General features: G+C 43.9%; 1 protein-coding gene across 1 annotated transcript in view; it reads right to left on the bottom strand.

Moving 5' to 3' along the window:
* Positions 1-24,415, bottom strand: part of PPM1E (protein phosphatase, Mg2+/Mn2+ dependent 1E) — a 115,161-nt gene that overhangs the window by 12,261 nt on the left and 78,485 nt on the right. The window contains exon 2 of the mRNA XM_087956085.1: positions 17,122-17,240. Within this exon, the coding sequence (XP_087812211.1) occupies positions 17,122-17,240 (119 nt within the window). The remainder of the gene's footprint in view (positions 1-17,121; positions 17,241-24,415) is intronic.

Genomic DNA, 24,415 nt, shown 5'->3' with positions numbered 1-24,415 from the left:
TGAGTCCACTTGGCCTACTTCTTGGCCCACGAATGTCGACGAGAGCGGTGAGAGTCTGTGAGAGCAAAGGTGTCAGTCTGTGCTCCCTCTAAATCCCAAGAAAGAAATACTCAGACTCCATGGTGTAGAGCAAAGTCATCCTTTTACTGGGAAATAAAGTGGAAACGACAGAGCCAATTCCGAAACTAAGAAATTGGCGGGTAGAACACATATACAAAGGAATAGAATTGCTCCCACCCCCCAAAGTTCAAATGATTCTTCCAATTAAAACTTCTGAATATGATCATGTGGTCATCTCCAGGTGGTGATGAGGCTACTGTCAGTTGACCTTGACATATTTTGATAAAAGTTCGCAGTTGCGCAAAAAGGGACAGAGGCTAGCAAGGAAATGGAAAGTTAAAGAAAGGAATCCCCCCTCCCCTTGCTAACCCAGCAAAGGAATGCAAAACACCTCCTGCCTTCTTCCCCTCCAAGATTCCCCCCTCCCACCGTTTCATGACAGCCGAAAGAAGTAAATTGGCATAGCAGCAGAGAAGCAACAGTTAGAAGACAGAATATACTTATTAGGAAGATATCTTGAGGCTGACATTAGGTTTACTTCGAGCCCTGCAGCCTTTTAGCCCCCTGGCAAGCACAGCCTGCGACGCACTGTGCTTGTGCACACTTTTACATCACAGGTTTCACCCCCAAATTCTTGTAATATGAGGTGAGGTGAACTTCCTGTCAGCCATCGAAATGCACAGCAGAGCCCGATCTTGCTGTTTTGTCGACTTTCTTGGTCTTCCAGAGCAGAGCCTGTCATCAACTAGAACCACTTATTTGGTATTTTTCAGCCTCACTGCTCACTGTGGTGCGAAGGCATTTCAGTCTCTTGGCTATTTCTGCACAGGAGTAACCCTCTTCATGAAGCACAATGATGCGATGCCGCTGCTCAGGGCTGGCGAAAGCAAAGGCCTTCATCCTTGCCCGCAGCCAGAGTTATATTAAATTTCTCAATGCTTTTCATGCCTATTTATAGTCAGAGAGTATGACAACATTGATTGGCTCATAGATTTAGCCTCTGGGCATTTTGATTGGTCAGCCACAGCTCGCTGCCGATTGGCTACTTTCGATCCTTAACATTCTCGAAAATTCAAGTTGTGTTTGTTTTAACACATAAACTCACTCAAAACCTTAAAAAGACCCTGGTTGTATGAATAAAAATTATGCATCTCAATCCGACTACAGAAATTTTCATCAAAAGTACTAATTTTGCGTGGTTTCTATGAGTGAAAAGTTGATTAAACGTGTAAATACAGCTTCAAAGTGAATGCGTGCAGGACTTCGTCACACAGCCGTACACACAAACTGTAACTTAAAATCCAAACAGACCAAACTGAAGTAATTCGTTTGGCAGAGCAGGAGCAGGAATTTCAAACTTAAAAGCACGGCAAAACTCACACAGTTGGGAAGATGCCAGGAACACAGATAAGCCTCCACGGTACAAGATAAAGTCACTTTTGCTCCCAACAGCCTGCTGCGCATAGCTTGCCTTTTTTATACACTGTGTTCCCAACTGCAGCTAATGAAGGGAATCAGGGCTCTTTCCTCCCCTGTAAGCCATGCAACCCACCTTTCTCCCTTCTCCGTTCCTCCCTGCGTGCCCTAGGATGAAGAGGGGGTGGGCCTGGGTCTTCCTCTGAACTCCCTCTCCCTTGTTCTACCTCTCCCCTGCTCTGCCCAGCCGGACTTTGCCCGTCCCCAGTTTTGTCCACAGCCAACGGAGCCACACTCCCACTCCCTGTCAACTGTTCTGCTTCCTCCTCCGAGTCAGAGTCCGATGCTTTGGCAACTGACTCCTATTTATGACGGCTGCAGTGTCCTGTAGTCATGTCATTATTATTTTTTACGGCCTTCTGACAAGCAATGGGGAGGCCAAGTTCTCTTATCAACCATGTTACTAACTGCAGCGATTCACTTAACAACTGTAGCAAGAATCACAATTGTGAAATGGGGGGGAAATCTCATTTAACAAGTGTTTCGTTTAGCCGTAGAAATTTCAGGCTCCATTGCAGGTCGTAAGTCGAGAACTTCCTGCAGAAGCATGGGTCTTAGGCATCCTATTGCAACCTTGTCTGAAAAAAAGTATAGGGTCTCCTGCTTGAGCAGGGGGCTGGACTAGAAGACCACTAAGGTCCCTTCAAGCTCCGTTCTGATTGGTTTTAATGGTCTAAATCCCACCCAGAAACTGATAGAAGGAATCTGCAAATGGGAAATTAAAAATTCCAACATAAATCAACATCTTCTTTTACTGACCCCCATAATCCCTTGAGGGGTGGAGTCTGGAAAACTGAATGGAGCTGAGTGTTTACTGGCCGGATGCCCTTCCTGTCACCAATGCGGAGTTTCATTCAGCAGACACATTCTCATCGTGGCCAGAGTGTTGTGGTTCGCCGGCAGCAGGTGCAGACAGGTGAGGTCTCGGAGAGCGAGGACTCAGATGAGGGGCCTGCGTGTGAGGCAGGGATGGGGCCAGGATCATCAGGGAGTGGAATGATGCCTTCAGAGATTGTGGAGGCTGGCAGCAGTGAGGAAGAAGATCCCGAGGAGCCTGTGCCCAGCACGCGTGTGCACAGGGCTGCTCGTAGGACAGAGCAGCTGCAGCAGCACGGGCAACTCGGGAGTAAGGCTGCAAGGAAATGGCCCCTCCCTTAAGAGATAAAAGCCAGCTGAGAAACCATAGTTCTTTGCAGGAAGCAAAGAAGTTCTTGCACTTCAAGCCTTGTGGAAGTTCGGAGTATCTTGGTTGGTGTTTGGAGACTCTTTGTGTTTGAAATATTTCTTGGCAACTTAATCTAGTGCTTTTGGCAGCACCTTGGCAAGGCTAGTTCTTATCAGAGACTATTAGTTTTAATAGCCTTTTAACCGTGAATGAATGGAATTTGCAGAGAAGCATTAAAAGGTTTTGCTTTTATCTCTGTTTGGTGTTTGCTTCCTTGGAACAAGGTTTGGGTCAGAACACAGAGAGAAATACCTGCCCTCTACCTAGGATCCAACTCCCAGCCTCCTGATTGGAGGCGAGAGCTCCACCTCCAGGCCAACGCATCAAATATTCCAACATAAACAGGGTGAGAATATTCCCTTCTGATTAAAAAAAAAACTTGGTTAGAGTAAAAAATTTCACTCAGCGGATTGAATCCACGGTGAGCGGCGCCTTTGCCAAACACATTCATTCGCCTGTATATTTTTTTTAAAAAAATTCTCACCTCCCGAAACCAGCAAGCAACTTAGCGTGAATGAGTCACTACGTTTTTGCACGAAATTACAAAAGACTGGCACTTCTCTTTGACTTTTGAAACCGCTTCGTTTTAGCGTGGTCCTCTACTTACAACCAGTTTTTTTTTCCTGATTGCTCGAAGTTACAATGGAATTTAGGATCTTTTTTTTTTTTTTCAGCCCGTACGACTGTTGTGGCCTCCCTTATGGTCCTGTGGTCAAAATTCAGATGCTTGGCATTTAATATATAATAAAAAATAACTAAAAATGAAAAAAAATTTATTCAAACGCTTGCAGGCATGATATTCCGCTCTGAAAAAAAAAATCGGGGCCGGCCAAGAGACCCCCCGCCGCGTGCCCGGGGAGCGCCCGCTGCTTTCCCTCGCCGGGGCCGGGCGGTGGCATGTTGCACGGAGGCTGGTCTGTGGCTGCCCAGCTCCCTTTTCCTGCCGCTCAGCGGCCTCCACTCGCACCGCCCGGGCTCCGCTCAGGTATCCGGCTGGGGCTGTCAGGAGTTGCTACCACCGGCGCAGCTCCACGCGGCTTCAGTCCCGCGTTGCCTCGGGAATGGAAAGGCAAAACCAGGAGCCGCTGCTGCCATTGCAAAGCGCCGCCGCGGCTCTTCCTTTTTGCCTTTCCCTTCCTGAGGCAACGCAGGACTGGAGCCGCGGAGCCGCGCCAGCAACTCCTGACTCGGGCCTCCAAGGGGAGGGGAAGGAGGAGAAGAAGGGGTGGGGGGAAAGGAGGGGGCGATTCCCCAAAAAATCAGAATTCCGATTTTAATCGGAAGAATATCTTGCCTGCGCTTGGCAACTGACTCATATTTATGACAGTCGCCCCCAGGGTCACGTAATCACTTGAGACTTTCAAGAAGAGATTGGACTCCCATAGGTCAGAAATGGTGTTGGGCAGTGGTGGCTAACCTTTTGGGGCTCCTCTGCCCAGAAGGCAATGCGCCCCCCCCCCACGCCACCTATGCATACATGCGCAATCCCCCACCCACTCCCCGCCAACCCCTTATGTGCACTGTCTGGTTGAGGCCTTTTTCGGCCTCCCACAGGCTTGAGGAAGGCTTCTGCAGACTTCGGCAAGCTTTTTAGCCGAAAACTAGCCCCCTTTCGTCACTTCCTGTTTTTACGGAAATACCGGGAATGATGAAACAGGGCTAGTTTTCGGCCTGCAAAGCCTGCAGAAGCCTTCCTCAAGACTCTGGGAGGCCGAAAAAGGCCTCAAACTGGCCGAAAATCAGCTGTGAGGCGCGCGCATGCCCAGTGTGGTAAGTTTGCCTGCAGCTCGTGTGCCGGCACAAATGGCTCTGCGTGCCACCTGTGGCATGCGTGCCATAGGTTCCCTATCACGGGTGTAGGGTCTCTTGCTTGGGCAGGGGGTTGGACTAGATGACCTACAAGGTCCCTTCCAACTCTGATTATCTCTTCTCCGTTATCCCCTTTTGTGACCTTCTGACCGGCAAAGTCAATGGGGAAGCCAGATTTGCTTAACAGCCATGTGACTAACTTATCAACAGTGGTGATTCACTTAATGACTGTGGCAAGAAAGGTCGCAAAAATGGGGCAAAACTCAATGAACAAACGACTCGCTTAAGAATGGAAATTTTGAGCCCAATTGTGGTGGGATGTCGAGGACCAAATGTACAGGAAGAAAATTTTTGTCTCGCCAAGAAAAATGATAAAATGGGACAGAACCTATTTAACAAATGTCTCACTTTACAACTTAAATTTGGGGCTCCATTGTGGCTGCATGTTGAGGACTAGCTGTATATAGTCTGAAAAGAAGTTTCATCTGGGCTTACAGGTATAGACCACAACGTTAAGACAAGAAGCAACAAACGGAAACTAATCAGGGAGAGATTCAACCTAGAAATAAGGAGAAACTTTCTGACAGTGAGAACAATTAACCAATGGAGCAGAAGTTGCCCTCGGAAGTTGTGGGAGCTTCATCACTTGAGACCTTCAAGAAGAGACTGGACTGCCATTTGTCAGAAACGGTGTAGGGTCTCCCGCTTGGGCGGGGGGTTGGACTAGATGACCTACAAGGTCCCTTCCAACTCTGTCTGTCTGTTAAAGAGTGGAGTGGAATGGAATCATTAGAATTAGAATTAATAGAATAGAATAGAATAGAATAGAATAGAATAGAATAGAATAGAATAGAATAGAATAGAATAGAATAGAATAGAATAGAAGTTGTGGGAGCTTCATCACTGGAGGCTTTCAAGAAGAGACTAGACTGCCAGCTATCAAAAATGGTGTAGGGTCTCTTGCCTACAAGGTCCCTTCCAATGCTGTTTGTCCGTCTGTTAAAGAGTGGAATGGAATGGAATAGAACAGAACAGAACAGAATAGAATATATGGAATGGAATGGAATGGAATGGAATGGAATAGTATAGAATGGAATAGAATAGAATGGAATAGTATAGAATGGAATAGAATAGAATAGAATAGAATAGAATAGAATAGAATAGCAATTAGAATAGCAATTAGAATAGAACGGAACACAACAGAATGGAATGGTATGGTATGGTATGGTATGGAATGGAATGGAATGGAATGGAAGTTGTGGGAGCTTCATCACTGGAGGCTTTCAAGAAGAGACTGGACTGCCCTCTGTCAGAAATGGTGTAGGGTCTCCTGCTTAGGCAGGGGGTTGGACTAGATGACCTACAAGGTCCCTTCCAACGCTGTTTGTCTGTCTGTTAAAGAATAGAATAGAATAGAATAGAATAACAGAACAGAACAGAACAGAACAGAATAGAATAGAATAGAATAGAATAGAATAGAATAACAGAACAGAACAGAACAGAACAGAACAGAATAGAATAGGAATAGAATAGAATTTGGGGGAGCTTTATCACTAGAGGCTTTCAAGAAGAGACTGGACTGTCCTCTGTCAAAAATGGTAAAGGTTCGGACTTCTGGTTTGAGCCTCTTCGCAGACAGACCGAAACTGCGATTGTGCACGGTTTCGATCTGTGCTCGCCGCTGGAGCACCCCGAGCTGGCTGGTTTCAGAGCTAAGCCACCCCGTAGAGGTGGTGAAGAAGGGGGAGACTGCCAGCAGGGTTGAGGAGAGCTGCATCTCTCCTCCTCAGCTGTCCATTACTCCCTTTCCCGAAGGCGGTTGCAGCGGTGGTCAGAAATGGCCACCTCAAAGAAGAACTCAACCGGAAAAGAATGTGCAGGAGCAAGATAAGAAGATAAAGTTTTGGTTGACCGGGTTAAACTGCAAAAGCAACAACTACCGTGTTTCTCACATAATAAGGCCCGGCCTTATTTTTTTTTGAGCCCCGAAAAAACGGCTAGGCCGTCTTTTCGGGGGGTGACTTAATTCCCCCCTTGCATCCTCACCAACAGCCGCTCCTAACGGGTGATCATGGCGAAGCGCAGAGAGCTCCCTACTCCCACCTTTGCTGCAAGACACCTTTGGCACCCGCCGCTGTTGCTTTCCCTTCTGCCCATTCCGCCACCACGTTCGGAGCTGGCACTTCTGTGTTTGGAGTGCCGCCGCCATTTGGAGCTCCAAATGCGGAAGTGGCAGCTCCAAACATGACAGCAGGCGATCTTTTTATTTTGGTCCAGAGCGAGCAAGAGAGGGAGAATGCGATGCCTCCATCCGAGATGGCAACCTCACTAGTGGATCACAATGTGGCTGGAAGCCCGAATCGGCGGGATACGATGGCAATCTTTTTGGAGCAAGAGGAAAGGGAGAGAAGAGTTGCGAGACGTAATTTGCAGGAGGAAGTGGGTGTACCCCACGGGAGCCCAAGGAAGAAGGGCGGTGGCAACGGAGAGCGTCCTGTAGCTCCGGAAGCAGCCTAGAGACGCGCCCGGGAAGAGGCCCAGATGCTGCCTTGTAGTCCCCAAACCAACTGCGTGTGCCGCCTTTAGTTATGTGCGCTCCGCTCTCTGGGCATCTCCGTGTGATCGTGACCCTGTCCTTTCCACCTGGCGCCCTTGCTGCTTTCTGGCTCTTTAGCGACCGGCTTCGCGTTTGGAACACGCTGCGTTTGGAGTTGGTTTGGGGACTACAAGGCAGCATCTGCGCCTCTTCCCGGGCGCGTCTCTAGGCTGCTTCCGGAGCTACGGGACGCTCTCCGTTGCCTACCGGCCCTTCTTCCTTAGGCTCCCTGCCGTGGGGTACACCCACTTCCTCCTGCAAATTATGCCTCGCAACTCTTCTCTCCCTTTCCTCTCGCTCCAAAAAGATTGCCATCACATCCCGCCGATTCGGGCTTCCAGCCACGTTGTGATCCACTAGTGAGGTTGCCATCTCGGATGGAGGCATCGCAGTCTCCTCTCTTGCTCGCTCTGAACTTCGCGACCAAAATAAAAAGATCGCCCGCCGTCATGTTTGGAGCTGCCACTTCCGTGTTTGGAGCTCCAAATGGCGGCGGCACTCCAAACACGGAAGCGCCAGCTCCAAATGTGGCAGCGGAGTGGGCAGAAGGGAAAGCAACAGCGACGGGTGCCAAAGGTGTCTGCAGCAAAGGTGTTTGGTGGGAGTAGGGAGCTCTCTGCGCTTCGCCATGATCACCCGTTAGGAGCGGCTGGTGGCGAGGAATTCCTGCCCGCTGGGCGCTCCTAACGGCAAGTCTCCCGCCCTTCCCCCTTATTTTGCATATTTTAAGATAGGCCTAAATTTGGGGGGAGGGGCTTAATTTGGGAGGAGGGGCTTAAACATGCTGGGCCTTCCTATTGGTGGAGGCCGTATTGTTGGAGAAACACAGTAAGGTACCCTGGAATTTAAACTAAAAAAAAAGTAACATTGTTCCCAAAGAAGACTGAAGCAGCGAAGGAGAGACAAAAGGGAAAGGATTTGTTTTTTTCTTCTTCTCTCCTTTTCCTTATACTGACAGCTAAGAGATCTAAATAAGAAATTGGGGGGGGAAATCCACTTTGACATCAATAGGCATTTAAGCTGAAAATAAAATGTCAAAGGGATAATAAAGATTTCTGGATACTTAAAACCTTTTAAAAGCAGGAAAGGAGAGAAAAAGAATAAAAGGGCAGGATCTGGAAAAAAGGGAGGAGACTGCCTGGAATTAAAAGGGATTCACAGTAAAACCTCAACAAGACTTCTAAAAGATCCATTTTAACTGAAACTTGGCAACAAAATAGTAGAACCCCAGGAAGAGAAAGTGGAAAAAAGAAGCATGAAGAAACAGTTTGGGAGTATTTGGATTATTTGGTGATCTCTGGATTTTTAGTTATTGCATTTGAATGACTAAAATCAATCGGGTGGTTGTTTAAAAGTGTTTAAAATGGCACTACTTTTAGATGAACTGAAAATGGAACTTAAAAAGTACAAAGAAGATGCACAAGAAGGGAGAGGTTCTTTTGGCTTCGTATTTCAATTCTTAGAAATGGAGATCTCGAACTATGAGAAACAACAAGAAATGCCTGCAGAACAAGAAGACTGGGACAAAGAAACCATCTTTAACGAACAAGTAATTTTATGTGGGGGGGAAAAAGGAAAGGGGGGAAAGAGAATGAAAAGTTTAAGATTGGGAAAAACAACCAAGAAAAGGAATAATAGCTTGAAAAATAAGTATAATATTAGAAAGCAACAGAAGAGGGGAATACAGAAGAGAGAATTAGAACTAGAGAGACAAGGGGTAAAAAGGGGAGGGAGAAGAAGAGAGGGAAGAAAGAAAGGAAAAGAAGTTATAAAGAACAGAAACAAGATATGGAGAAACAAGGCCTATTTAGAGATAATGGGTGAAAATTTAATTGAAAAAGGGATTCTGCAAAGGTACATAAGATAGTATTGTTATATTAGAAATAGAAATAATTTTAGAAAATATGAAACAATGTATGATTAAAATGATGGATAAAATAGTTATTGTAATCTAGTGAAATGTTTGTTATTAAATAAATGAAATAAAATGAATGAGAGAATTGAATTAGGAAAGGATGGGAACATTTTAATTGTTTAATGTTTTATAAAATATAAGGGAAGAGAAACAGGGGAAAAAAATTAATTATGGAAAGCTTATAAGTGTTCCCAAGGAAGTATGATATTTAATTGAAAAGTAATGTCAAAGATGTTAAGACTTCAAGGAATATTAATGATAGAACTGAATTGGAATGGAATGAGTGTTTTAATTACATATATTTATAATCACTTTTTAAGAATATAGTGTGTATTTTAAGAATGTACCAAGCAGAATTCGATTGGAAGTTATGTATTATATTGAATGTTATAACCTCAAGGTATATATTGAAGCTTAAATAAGAGTTGAATGGATTAAATTAAAAGATATAAAGGTGTCATACTCCAATTAGTAACTACAGGAGAAAATTTGTTTAATGAGAAAAGAAAATATGAAATTGAAACAGGACAGACAAAAGTATAAATATAATGGTTCGAATTGATATGAGATAATTAAAATAAAATTGAGAAAATTAAGAGAGGAGAAAAACTATGTAGAAAATATAAAACAGTAATAAGATATGGAACAGAACATAAAAAGCGAGCAATGAAATTGAGTTTGTGTCTGTATGAAGAAGTGTAACCCGGGACCATGCTATTTTCAAAAAAAGATGTTTTATTTGTATTATGTTTTTGTTTTTTTTGTGAAAACCCAAATAAAATTTTCAAAAAAAATTAAAAATGGTAAAGGTTCTCCCGCTTTGGGGCTGAACTAGATGACCTACAAGGCCCCTTCCAACTCTGTTATTCTGTTATGAAGACCTCCAAGGTCCCTTCCAAGCTCAATTCTGATTGATGAAAAAAGAACAGAAATGTGCATTTATGCTGAAGAGGAAGCCATGTGCCCCAGCCGGAGAGAGAAAAAAGACTCTCTTAATCCTGACAAGGGCAGCTCCCAACCCCCTGTGGATGGCACACGCTGGGTGAGCATCATCAATAATTACTGGTTCATTTTTTTTTTTTTAAAAGGAGCCCTCCTAGCAGTTTATCCACCCCCGCACAGCTGTAAATTACTCATCAATCCTTAATGCTGGAGTGCTGGGCTGGGGCTGACTCAGCCATCACTCTGTCTCGGCTACCACCACGACCTCCTTCCCCTCCTGCTAGGAAGCCTTAATTGAAGCAGAAGTCCCACTTTATCTCACAAGGATGCGCTGGCCGGCCGAGAAGGGCCGCGCGGAAGAAGCAACGGCTAGTCCGCAGTCCGTTGCACACTTGCTGCCTTCGTATGTTTAAAAAAAAAAGAAATATGTTTAAAAAAAAAAAACAGCGCTTTTTCCAGAAATGCTTGTAATAGTAAGTGGCAGAAAAGGCAACGCAAGGGGGAGGACGAGAGAACGGTGAGGTCTGTGGGGTCCTGAGATGGGTGGTTTGCTGGTAGAGACGTTTCGTGAGCCAGCCAGGTAACATCATCAGTTATCAGAAGGGAGTGGGGTTTGCTCCCTTGGTTCTATACAAGTGGCTTGGGTTGGTGGGGAGGGTTCTTGGTGGTTCTTTCATTAGGCAGATGAGAGAGATAGATAGATAGATAGATAGATAGATAGATAGATAGAGAGAGAGAGAGAGAGAGAGAGATATTTAGGTGATAGATGATAGAGTTGATAGAGAGATGGATATAGAGATAAATAGATGGATGGATAGATTTAAGTGATAGATTGATAGATGATAGAGGTGATAGAGAGATTGAGATAGAGATAGATAAATAGATGGATGGATGGATGGATAGATAGATAGATAGATAGATAGATAGATAGATAGATAGATAGATAGATAGATAGATAGATAGATAGAAATATAAGAGATATAGATGATAGATAAATTATAGAGATGATAGAGAGATGGAAATAGATAGATCTTTTCTTTTATGTAGACTTGAGAGTATATACACCAAGACAAATTCCTTGTGTGTCCAATCACACTTGGCCAATAAAGAATTCTTCCTTCCTTTTCTTTTCTTTTCTTTTCTTTTCTTTTCTTTTCTTTTCTTTTCTTTTCTTTTCTTTTCTTTTCTTTTTTTTCTTTCTTTTCTTTTCTTTTTTTTTTCTTTCTTTCTTTCTTTCTTTCTTTCTTTCTTTCTTTCTTTCTTTCTTTCTTTCTTTCTTTCTTTCTTTCTTTCTTTCTTTCTTTCTTTCCTTCCTTCCTTCCTTCCTTCCTTCCTTCCTTTCATCTATCTATCTAGATCAGTGATCCCCAACCTTTTTACGCGCGCCGGCACCGGCATCAGCTGGCGCCGCGCCGGTACGATCAGCTGGGCCGATATCTTTTGATGAAAAGTGCTTCCGTGAGCTTTTCCGGTAGAAAGCTCACCGGAAGCACTTTTCATCAAAAAGATGGCGGCGCCAGCAAGCCAGGGCCGTAGGACCTGTTCCACCGACCGGTACCGGTCCACGGACCGGTGGTTGGGGACCCCTGATCTAGATGATGCAGATGATATAGAGATTTTATATGTATGTATGTATGTATGTATGTATGTATGTATGTATGTATGTATGTATGTATGTATGGTATTCAGCTTTGTTTGGGTATTTTCCCATGTCATTATAGTTGTGCTTTTAAAGTTGTAGCAACGTTTCAGCAGAATCTCATCTGCCATCATCAGGCTTCTGTATTGTGTTCGTCTGATGGCAGATGAGATTCTGCTGAAACGTTGCTACAACTTTAAAAGCACAGCTATAATGACGTGGGAAAATACCTGAACAAAGCTGAATACCATACATATAAATACCTGCGAAAACTTAAGAATCTCAATCTCAGTGTGTGTGTGTGTGTGTGTGTACACACACACACACACACACACACACACACACACACAGAGAGAGAGAGAGAGAGAGAGAGAGAGAGATCTATCTTATCTATCTATCTATCTATCTATCTATCTATCAATCTATCTATCTGTCTATCTATCTAAGAGAGAGAGAGAGATGGGTGATATAGTCTGTGGAGATGGTGTCCTTGGTGCTCCTCTGAGCTTGGTTGTTTTCTTGCAGACGTTTCATGACCCAACTAGTTTACATCATCAGTGCTACAGAGGCATAGGGTTTCCCCTCTGTTTTATACTAGTGGCTTGCCCCGTCAGTGTTGGTGGGAATGATCTTGGTGGTTACTTGATTAGGCTGCTCTTTACAGAGATGGATGGATGGTAGACAGACAGACATGGATGGATGGATGGATGGATGTACTTGGTAGATAGATGGAGGGAGGGAAAGAGGATGGGAGGGAGATGGCCGTAACTCAAGGACTACCTTCATTGGGTTTTGAAACTGCAAGAAGACCCTTGGAATTGAGCAGCTGCTAACAACTTACCGCATCCTCAAGCCTTTCGAAGTCGAGGATGAGAGTCTGAGAAATGTCAGCCATTCTCGGTGACTCCCAAACATTTAGGCCAGTTTCAATTTGAAATTAATGAGGGGTTTGCACAGCCAAATGGGAAATGGGCCCGTGTCCTTCACTGAGGCAGAACCACTTCAACCAACGCAGCCAAAAAAAATAAGCCATGGTCTTCCTCTGCTCCTTTGCACTTCATTTATCTCATTTTTTATTTTTTTTTATTTTTGAATCTCTGGAACAAAAGCAGAGGAAAGGAAAGATGACAATCTTGTTTTGCAGGCTGAACAATAAACAGGCCCGTCAGCAATGTCCTAGAAACAATGGCCTCTCTTCCTAACTAGCGTTTGGGGATCTAACTCAGCAGATACTCTGGGAGTGAAAAACATACCTGGCCTTGGAAACTGGCGGTGGTGAACTTTTCCTGCATCACAGGAGTGTAAAAAACAGGAAAACTTTTAACAGATTAGCAGAGTTGGAAGGGACCTGGTAGGTCATCCATTCCAACCCCCCACCCAAGTGGGAGACCCTACTTTCTGACACAATGGGAGTCCAATCTCTTCTTGAAAGTCTCAAGTGATGGCGCTCCCACAACTTCCGAGGGCAATTTCTGTTCCATCGGTTGATTGTTCTCCCTGTCAGAAAATTCCTCCTAGGTTGAATCTTCTCTTTGTTCCGTTTCCATCCATTCTTCCTTCTCTGGCCTTCGGGTGCCTTGGAGAATAGCTTGACCCCCTTCCTCCTCTCTGGGGCAGCCCCTCAAATATTGGAAGACCGCTATCATGTCTCCCCTGGTCCTTCTCTTCCCTAGACTAGCCAGGCCCAGTTCCTGCAACCGTTCATCGTATATTTCAGCCTCCAGTCCCCTCATCATCCTGGTTGCTCTTCTCTGCACTTTTTCTAGAGTCTCAACCTCTTTTTTATAGTGTGGTGACCAAAACTGGGAGCAGGACTAGGTGTGGTCTTCTTAAGGCTTTATAGAGTGATATTAGTATCTCTTTTGACCTTGATTGTATCCCTCTGTTAATGCAATTTAGGATTGTGTTGGGTTTTTTGGCTGCCACTGCACACTGGCATTTTATAGAACCTCTTGTATCCTGACACCATAGCCACCCCAAAAATAAAAATGGTTAAGATCTTCATAAAACTTCCCGATTGGCTGCATCCAAAAGGAAAGTTGATTTTATCCAATGTCCACAAAACAAGCTATGTAGGTAGTCCTCAACTTATGACCACAATTGAGCCCAAAATTGATGTTAAGTGAGACATTTGTTAAGTGAGTTTTCCCTGCCATTTTATGAATATTCGAGCCACAGTTTTTAAGTGAGACATTTGTTAGGTGGGTTTTCCCACATTTTATGACCCACAGTTGATATATTTGTCGGGTTTTGTATTAGGATCGATTTTGTATTATGATAGCTAGTCATATACAGATAGCCCTTGACATACAACAGTTCAACTCCCAAAATTTCCCAGCCTTGGCCACGTTAAGATCTGTGGACTTCGGGCTTCCGGTTTGTCGGCTTCGTGAGCGGTAGGGATTCGCGAAGCTGTGCGATCCCTGCCGCGCTAGCTGTTTTTGGGGCTCCGATCCGGACGGATACGGAGCTAGGCTGCGCCTGCAGGGGCAGCTGAAGGTAGGGGGATCCGGAGAGGGGTTTGGGGGTGTTGCAGACCCCCTCCCGGCCGGCAGAACCCCTTTTCCCAGGAGCGGTGCAGCGGCGGTCCGTAATGGCCGCCACAAAGAAGCTGGCAGCCGGGTAAGAATGCGCAGGAGGAAGTGGAGAAAGTGTTTGGAAGGAGAAAGTTTTTCTTGGTTCCTAGGACTCTAAGACATATTTAACAAAATTCCTGAAAAGTATGACTTTCTGAATGATACCTTCTAAAAAGAGGAAAAAAGCGGCAGTTTGATGGTGCTGAAAGGAAAGCTTACCCTCTTTTCCTATGGAATAAAAAGTGAATATTAAGAAACCTATTTTTTTTTAGGTGAAAACTGGCTTTAAGCGATGAGTGGGAAGAGAGAGGATTAAAAAATATATATCTGTATGCTAAGACTTTGTTGGAGGAGATGCTTTAAGGATTGAAAGACTAAAATATATTGCAATAAGATTTTAAGAAACAGATTTGGACTTTCTTTTTTTTCTGATTGACACTACCCTAGGAGGTGAAAGTGAGAACTCTGCCTTGGTTTGGACTGATTGATAACTTTGGGACTGTTTTATCTTTCCTTTGGAATATTTTGGTTGCTGTAAGAAGAAAGAAGGGGAAAAGAAAAGAAAAGATTTATAATGGCTCTTTCTATTGAGGAACTGAGAAAAGATTATGAACAAGCAAAAAAAAATGGTAAAGCTGGTTTGAAAGAAGCCTTCCTTTTTTTTTAGAAATGGCGCTTATTAACTATCAACAAACATTACAACAGATGAAGACAGCAGAAGAAGAAGGAGAGGCAGCCATCTTTAATAAATCTCAGAACTTGACCAAGAAAGAAGGAAGAGGGGAAGGAAGAGAAATAAAGGACTTAAGATTTAAAAAAACATTGAAGAAAGGGAAAAATAAGATGCAAAATCAATATAATGATAGTAAACAAAAGGGAAAAGGAATACGACAGAGAAGGGAAGCCAGTAAGGCAGAGGCTAGAAGAAGGGGGTAGAAAGGTTTGTTGGGAGAAGAAAGAAAGGGAAAAGGTGGAGAAAAGCTACAAAGTTTTGAAATTAAATGGGAAAAAAGGAATCTTTTTAGGGATAAAGGATAAAATATAATTTCTTCAAAGAGATTTTGCAAGGTACATAAGATGATATTGTAGTATTGTATTAGAAATAGAAAACTTAAATGGCTTAAGAGTTGATAAGAGATTAAAATGTTGAAATGTCTAATAATGATTGGTTTTAAAATTTAATAATATGAGGAGAGTTTAGTATTGAGTATTAATTAAAGAGTTTAATAAGATTATGGTATTGATGTTATTATAAAAATTTTATCATAGTATTTGTTTTTAATATTTAGATTTATTGTTTAACTAGGTATTTAATTATTTTGGATGTATTATTCAGATAGAATGTACCAAGCAAAATCGGATTGGGTATTGGGTGTTATTTTAAAGATTAACTTGATTAATTTAGTGGGGAGATAGAAAGGCATCATACTCTGATTAGTGATTTCAGGAGAAATTTCTTTTTTTTATAAGGAATGAGACAAAGGTACAATAAAGAATGGACAAAAGATACAAATATAATGACTCAAATTAAGATGATTAATTAAGATAGAATTAAGAAGAGTGAAATATGTGGAGAAGTTAATATAGAAGACTTAGAATGGTAAATAAAATAAGTAATGATATGTAAGATGAGCATGAATACAGTTGAAGTCCATGAAGAGAGAGATACCTGGGTCCAAGTTACTTTCCAAAAGATTTTTTTATGTTTTGTGTGTTGTGGGTTTTTTTTTTCTGGGGAGAATTAATAAAACCTTGTAGAAATATAGAATGAGAATAATGGTAACTAAGTCAGAAAGAAATAGATGAAATAATAATAATAAAATTGAATAAGAGTAAAGAGAAATAAAGAGAAATTGGATAAGAGGTTTTTGTATGTTTATATGGAAATGGTTTAAAACAGAATTATAGTTTATCTGACTTGTTAAGTTTATAATGGAAAAAGGTTTAAACATGTAATGGATAATGATGACTTGTGTGTTTTGAAAATTAATAAAACTTGTTTAAAAAAAAAAAAAAAAAGATCTGTGGACTTCAACTCCCAGAATTCCCCAGCAGGGGTAGGATTCAAATTTCTTAACAACCGGTTTGTGGGCATGGCCTAATTTGTGGGTGTGGCTTGGTGGTCATGTGACTGGGTGGGCATGGCTTATATGTAAATATTGTACATATTTATGTAAATATTGATATTTTTTTTAATAAAAAAGCAACTTTTACCCAAAATCAGGCAAAGCAGGCAGGCAGATTGAGTTGCTCACAGAATCACAGATTCACTCAGAGATCTATCTATCTGCAATCTGCTACCTGAGTCTGCACTGAAAAATAGAAGCTTCAGTCCTAAGGAAGGTTCAGCTCTGCTTTTAGATTAGCTACAAAGCAAGAAATCCAACGATTTCCTGCTTTCTAGCTAATTTAAATCTCCCAGCACAGCTGATAGTCAGAACAGCTGATGGGGGGGGGAGGAAAAATGGCAACACCAAAAATTAGGTGAAGGCACAACACAGGCAAGCTGGATGGTGCACATGCCAGATAAGGAGTGGGTGGGCAGGGAGGGGAGGGGTGGGGCCAGCCAGTGGCACGATTTGCCAGTTCTCTGAACTGCACAGAAATTGTAATGATCGGTTCTATAGAACTGGTCTAACCAGGTAGAATCCCACCCCTGTTCCTCAGCCAAAACTGTTTCCCAGCCTCAGCCATGTGGACTTCAATTCCCAGAATTCCCCAGACAAATGCAGTGTTTCTCAATCTTGACCACGTTAAGATCTGTGGACTTCCAGCTCCCAGAGTTGGCTAGCTGGGGAATTCTGGGAGTTGAAGTCCACAGATCTTAACTAGTGGCTAAGCTTGAGGACCGCGCTGTTCTTTGCGGTGTATTTTCTCACTCACGTATGATCCCATCTGGACTGTCCTCGTGTTTGGGCAGGTAATGATTGGACAGGTCACTCTGCAGGACTTCATCCGCTGTTGCCCGGGCTAACGCTGCTGCCAGGAGAGAAGGGCAGTTGCTGGAAGACAAAGAAGAAACGGGAAAGGTTTAAAAGCTTTACCGTTAAAAGGCAAAGAACCAGATGGAAGAGCGGCAGCAGAGTCAGATGTGAGCTGGAAGCTACGGATCTGAGAATTTTGAAGATTAAGATTAAGAGCCCCAGTGTTTTGACCTCAGCTTCCCCCAAAAAGCACTAAGCCGACTCTTTGTCCCGGCAAAACCCCTTTTATTAAACGAAGGTGGATTTCTTGCATTCACATTCAGCCAAAGGCCTGGCAAACAGTCTTTCAAGAGTGCAATTAGGAGCCCAAACCTTATCTAGCCTGGAGAGCTGCCAAGTAAATATTTCCAAACGCAGTGCTGACAAGGAAGGGCCCAGCACAGTGTCTCTGAGATGCACAGACCGAGCTTCACACAGCTGCAACGAACCAATTGTTTCCTGCAAAAGCCCCCTCCCCTTTTGCTCCTCTTTTAATCCCTATGGGAGGGGCCATTCACCCTCCACCTGTGGCCTTACTCCCACGTCGACCCTGAGTTCGTAATTGTTCTTTCCTTTTGGCAGCTCTGTGCATGTGCAGGCTCCAGTTGCTCCCCCGCCTCACTGCTCTCTGACTCCGAAGGCAACTGACCACTGCCAGCCTGCCCTGGCCCCCTCCCTGCCTCGGACACAGAGCCCTCGTCCGAGCCTTCCTCACCCTCCACGACTGCCCCATGTTCCTCCCCAACCTCCTCACTGTGCTGACAGCTCTGCTAGCTGCTGGCAGGCCACAATACCTGGTGGCACAGTAGTTTAGAAGGCAGTATTGCAGGCTAACTTTGCTCTCACATTGTCAGGAGTTGGATTCCCTCAATCCAGACCGGCTCAAGATTGACTCAGCCTTCCACCCTTCCGAGGAGGGTAAAATGAGGACCCAGGTTGTTGGGGGCAAGAGGTTGACTCTGTAAACTGCTTAGAGAGGGCTGTACAGCACTGTGAAACGGTCTATAAGTCTATGTGCTGTTACTATTGCAGGCTAACTGCCCACTGCCAGGAGTTTGATTCTGACTGGCTCAAGGTTGACTCAGCCTTCCATCCTTCCGAGCTCCGTAAAATGAGGACCCAGATTGTTGGGGGCAAGAGGTTGACTCTGTAAACTGCTTAGAGAGGGCTGTACAGCACTGTGAAGAGGTCTATAAGTCTATGTGCTGTTACTATTGCAGGCTCACTGCCCACTGCCAGGAGTTCGATTCTGACTGGCTCAAGGTTGACTCAGCCTTCCATCCTTCCGAGCTCCGTAAAATGAGGACTCAGATTGTTGGGGGCATAGACATAGACATACCCAATTCTAGCAACCGTTCTTTATACGTTTTAGCCTCCAGCCCTCTAATCACCTAATAGTAGTAACTGTGAGGGGGACCTCGGAGTCCTAGTGGACAACCATTTAAATATGAACCAGCCGTGTGCAGCGGCTACCAAAAAAGCCAACACAGTTTTAGGCTGCATAAACAGAGGGAGAGAATCAAGATCACGTGAAGAGTTAATACCACTTTATAAGGCCTTGATAAGGCCACACTTGGAATGCTGTTGGAATCCAGTTTTGGTTGCCACGATGTAAAAAATATTTTGAGACTCTGGGAAGAGTGCAGAGAAGAGCAACAAAGAGGATTAGGGGACTGGAGGATAAAACATGAAGAACAGTTGCTGGAATTGGGTAGGTCTAGTTTGAAAAGAAGGACTAGGGGAGACATGATAGCAGTCTTCCAATATCTCAGGAGCTGCCCCAAAGAAGAGGGGGTCAAGCTATTCTCCAAAGCCCCTGAGGGCAGGACGAGAAGCAACGGATGGAAATTCATCGACTTAGAACTAAGGAGAAATTTCCTGACAGAGCAATTCATCAGAGGAACAACTTGCCTCCAGAAGTTGTGAATGCTCCAACACTGGAAGTGTTTAAAAAGATGTAAGATAACTATTTGTCTGAAGTGTAGGGTTTCCTGCCTAGGCAGGGGGTTGGACTAGAAGACCTCCAAGGTCCCTTCCAACTCTGTTATTCTATATTCTATCTTTGTTGCACTTCTCTGCACCCTTTCCAGAGTCTCAATATCCTTTTTGTAATGTAAGGACCAAAAACTGGATGCAGTATTCCAGGTGTGAGCTTACTGAGGGCTTTATAAAGCAGTACTAACATTTCATGTGTTCTTGATTCTATCCCTCTGTTAATGTGACCTAGGAGTGCATTGACTCTTTCGGCTGCCACCGCACACAGCTGGCTCATATTTAAGTGATTGCCTACTAGGACTCCAAAACCCCTATCACTCTTACTTTTATTGAGCCAGTTTTCGTCTAATCTCTTACCTGTACATTTCTTACCTAAGAAACATCTTACTTTTCTCTACGTAGAACTTCATTTTGTTAGATAGGGCCCAGTGTTCAAGTCTGGTGAGATCCATCTGGATCTTGAGCACTATCTTCTGGCGTGTTGGCTATTCCTGCCAGTTTAGTGTCGTCTGCAGATTTTTCCCAAATCACCGCTCTTACGCTGACAAGTTTTTAAAAATGTAAATTTAGAGCGTTCTTGCATAAAAACAAAAACCACAAGTCTAGAGTACTGCATCCAGTTTTGGTCACCACACTATAAAAAAGATGTTGAGACTCTAGAAAAAGTGCAGAGAAGAGCAACCAGGAAGATGAGGGGACTGGAGACTTAAAAACATATGAAGAACGGTTACAGGAACTGGGCATGACTAGTCTAGTGAAGAGAAGGACCAGGGGAGACAGGATAGCATCTTCCAATATTTGAAGGGCTGCCACAGAGAGGAAGGGGTCAAGCTGTTCTCCAAAGCGCCTGAAGGCCAGAGAAGGAATAATGGATGGAAACTGAACAAGGAGAGATTCAACCTGGAATTAAGGAGAAACTTTCTGACAATGAAAACAATCAACCCATGGAATAGGTTGCCCTTGAAAGTTGTGGGAGCTTCATCACTTAAGACTTTCAAGAAGAGATTGGACTCCCATCTGTCAGAAATGGTGCAGGGAAGGGGGTTGGACTAGATGACCTACAAGTTCCCTTCCGACTCTGATTTATCTGTTAAATCTGAGTCACACTGCATCTACCAAAACTTCCAATTTTTTACATGTCATGTTTCTGTAAATTTCTTTAAGACACTCTTAAAGCTGAAATACGAACAATGCCCACCAAATAACACGCTGTCGGGAATAAAATGCCAACCCTTTAACTTAAAATGCCATCAAGAGGCGCCTCCTTTTCAGCTTCAGCGGTTGTGCTGTCTACCCACACAGTTGCTCAGAAGTGCAAAAGAAAAGGAAAAAAACCACAGTCTAGCAACGCGGGAGTAGGCGGGGATATTCTGAGGTGGCCGATTCTGACCCTGGGCCTTGGGTACCATTTAAGGCAGGTGTCCCCAACTTTGGCAAATTTAAGCCTGGTGGACTTCCACTCCCAGAATTCCCCAGCCAGCATGTCCTGAGTCCCTCCATGGCCGTTAGAAATCTAAGTCCAACCCACCTTGAATTCACTTATTGCTTATTTATTCACTTATTGCTTAATAATTATTACTTATTACTGAGAACTTATGCACGGGAGACAAATTCTTTGTGTGTCCAATCTCACTTGGCCAATAAGGAAGTGAATTCTATTCCATTCCATTCCATTCTTGATTCTATTCCATTCCATTCCACTCCACTCCACTCAATATTCATTCCATTCCATTCCATATTATTTCCATTATTTCCATCCCATTCCATCCCATCCTATTCTATTCTTCCATTCCATTCCATATTATTTCCATTATTTCCATTTCATCCAGTCCCCTAATCATCCTGGTTGCTCTTCTCTGTACTTTTTCTAGAATCTCAACATCTTTTATAGTGTGGTGACCAAAACTGGATGCAGTACTCTAGGTGTGGCCTTACTAAGGCTTTATAGAGTGGTATTAGTACCTCACTTGATCTCGATTGTATCCCTTTGTTAATGCAACTTAGGATTGCATTAGCTGTTTTGGCTGCTGCTGCACACGGCTGGCTCCTATTTAGCTGGTTGTCCACTAAGACTCCAAGTTCCCTCTCCCAGTTACTGGTATTAAGCCTAATTTCTCCCAATCTATATGTATACTTTTGGTTTTTCTTGCCTAAGTGTAAGACTTTACTTTTCTCTACTTGCTTTCTCTTCCGACACCAAAGAGAATTAAGGTGAGACAATCTTGAGCTTCTTCCTCACGCCTTCCGTTTTCAGGGGGAAGTTGCTGCAATGCTACCTGAAATTATCCCTTCAAAGTCTCTCATGATCTCTAATCGAAGAATGGGTCAGGTAGGCAGTTGGCACAACACCCACAAACTGTATTCCTACAGTCCTTTGAATCATACCAGCCAACCGGAAGGAGTCACATCAATGAACTTGGAAAGGAAAAGGTTTCAAATGGGGTTCCAGATTTATTTTTTTTGGGGGGGGGGCACTCACAGTTCCAGCAGGGCACCCAAGAATCGGCCCTGGAGCCAAGGAGACGCTCTCCACCCACCTCCTTCCAGCCCCATGCAATGCCGATCCTCTGCCCACCAGCGACTCTATTTTTGCCGCAAACCAATTTAGAATCTCCTAATTCCTTTCACCCTTTCCCAAACTCATCCAAAACGAAGGGAGGAGAATCCGAGACAAATATCCCCCCCTCCACATCCCCCACGGAGGTCTTTGCTTCTCGTACAATCAGAAGTCGGCTCTGGAAATTCACGGACGGAAAAGCTGGCTGCTCTGGGTACAAAACGGCTGGATTTCTCAGGGCCGCTTCAAATTGAGCAAGCATCGAGGAGGAAAAAACGTCGCTTTCAGGTGTTGCTCTTCTAAGCAGGCAAAAGGAATTAAGCGCAGCACCTGAACTCCGTGTGTGTTTTCAAGCCTGTATCCTGCAGGCAAAATGTCATCTGGCAAAGCTTTCCTTTTGATGTGCAGCTCCTTAAAATGGCAGGGACGGGCGCTATAAAAAGATGAGAAATTGAGAATTCCTCAATGCCAACCACAAGACGGAAAGGTAATTGGGTTCTCTCTCTCTCTTCCTCTTCTCTTTCTTTTTCTCTCTCTCTCTCCCTCTCCCCCTTTCTTTCTCTCTTTCTCTCTCTCTGTCTCTCTCCCTCTCCTATCTCTCTCCCCCTCCCTCTCCCTCTCTTCTCTCTCTCTCTCCCCCTTTCTCTCTTTCTCTCTCTCCCTCCCCCATCTTTCTCTCTCTCTTCTCTCTCTGTCTCTCTCCCTCTCCTATCTCTCTCTCCCCCTCTCTCTCCTTCCCTCCCTCTCCCACTTTCTCTTTCTCCCCCCTCTTTCTCTCTCTCCCTCCCCATCTTTCTCTTTCTTTCTCTCCCCCTCCTATCTCTCTCTCTCCATCTCTCTCTTTCTCTCTCCCTCTCTTCTCCCCCCTCTTTCTCCCTCTTTCTCTCTTTCTCTCTCCCTCTCTCCCCCATCTTTTCTCTCTCTCTCCCCTCCTATCTCTCTCCCCATCTCTCTCTTTCTCTCTCTCTCTCCATCTCTCTCTTCTCTCTCTCTCCCTCTCTCCCTCTCTCTTTTATCTTTCTATCTCCCTCTCTCCCCCATCTTTTCTCTTCTATCCTCTCTCTCCCCATCTCTTTCTTCCCCTTTCTCCCTCTCTCTTTCTATCTTTCTATCTCCCTCTCTCCCCCTCTCTTTTCTCTCTCTCTCTCTCTCCCCTCCTATCTCCTCCTCCTCTCTCTTTCTCTCTCTCTCTCCATCTCTCTCTTTCTCTCTCCCCTCTCTTTCTCCCCCTTTCTCCCTCTCTCTTCTATCTTTCTATCTCCCCTCTCTCCCCCATCTTTTTCTCTCCTCTCTATCTCTCTCCCCATCTTTTCTTTCTCTCTTCTCTCTCTCTCCCTCTTTCTCCCTCTCTCCCTCATCTCTCTCTCTCTCCCTTCGTATCTCTCTCTCATCTCTCTCTTTCTATCTCTCTCTCTCCCTCTCTCCCTTTCTTTCTCTCTCTCTCTCTGTGGGGAGTCAATGCAATTATATTCAATTTTTTTAGAGACAAAGGACCAACTGTTTTAATTTCAATCAGAATACAGCTGGAAGGGACCTTGGAGGTCTTCTAGTCCAACCCCCTGCTCAAGCAGGAAACCCTATCCTATACCATTTCAGACAAGTGACAGTCCAGTGTCTTCTGAAAAACCTCCAGGGATGAAGCCCCTACAACTTCTGGTGGCAAGCTGTTCCACTAGTTAATTGTCCTCACTCTTAGGAAGTTTCTCCTTAATTCCAGGTTGCTTCTCTCCTTGGTTAGTTTCCATCCGTTGCTTCCTGTCCAACCCCTCAAACACTGGAAGACTGATTTCATTTATAAAAGAGATAAATCAGATTTCGCCTGTTTCCTTCAAGAAATTGTTCCCGGAAATCCGTTTATCTACAGTAACTGCTTTCTTGGTTTCCTGCAAGATATTTAAATCCACTTGTAAAATAAAATTTCTTTAAGGGCAGATAGTCAAAAACGATTTTGTTTCTTTGCTTGTGTAATAGGAACTCCCTTGCCCATAAATGCAGCATGTATTTATCAATTGCCTGATACCGCATCATTAAAAGTAATCTGATTTTAATAATAATAAATAATAATAATAATAATAAGTAATTTATGTACTGCCTCTTAACTCCAAGGAATATAATTTAGACTTGTTCAAAGTAACTGTTAAAAATCAAGTCCAAAAAATCTCAAGAAGTTCTGCAATTCAGCGACACCCAATCCAGACCAAAAGTCACAGTGGCATTTATTTATTTTTTGAACTAACTATGAAAGTAATTCAGAGGAGCAATTCCAGTTATTAGACCTACAGCTGGAAAAATGCCCTGGACTCAAGCCGAAGTGGAAGTCCAGAAAAATAACGAGAATGAATCATGGGCCCTTGGTCCACGCACTGACGTCCACAGACTCTGACTGAGGAAAATCGGTGGGCGTGGAGTTTTGCAAGTACATCAGATGGTTGGGGGGAAAAAGGGGGGACATTGAAAGAATATCTGAAGGTCAGTGAAACAAAAAAAAGATGAACTGAAGCTTGCCGAACATCAAAAAAAGACTGGGCTACAGAGAAGAGCAATTCAGAAGATCAAAGGCCTGGGGACTAAAAGATATGAAGAACGGTTGCAGGAATTGGGTATGGCCAGTTTAGGACTAGTGGGGGACATGATAGCAGCATTCCAGTATTTGAGGGGCTGC

Source organism: Notechis scutatus, chromosome 1 (genome assembly GCF_049901735.1).
Source record: "Notechis scutatus isolate UNSWTSFEM ecotype Mainland chromosome 1, rNotScu1.2, whole genome shotgun sequence".
Classification (NCBI taxonomy): Eukaryota; Metazoa; Chordata; class Lepidosauria; order Squamata; family Elapidae; genus Notechis; species Notechis scutatus.
The sequence above is the reverse complement of the archived record's forward strand: the minus strand, read 5'-3'. Positions and strand labels throughout refer to the sequence as shown.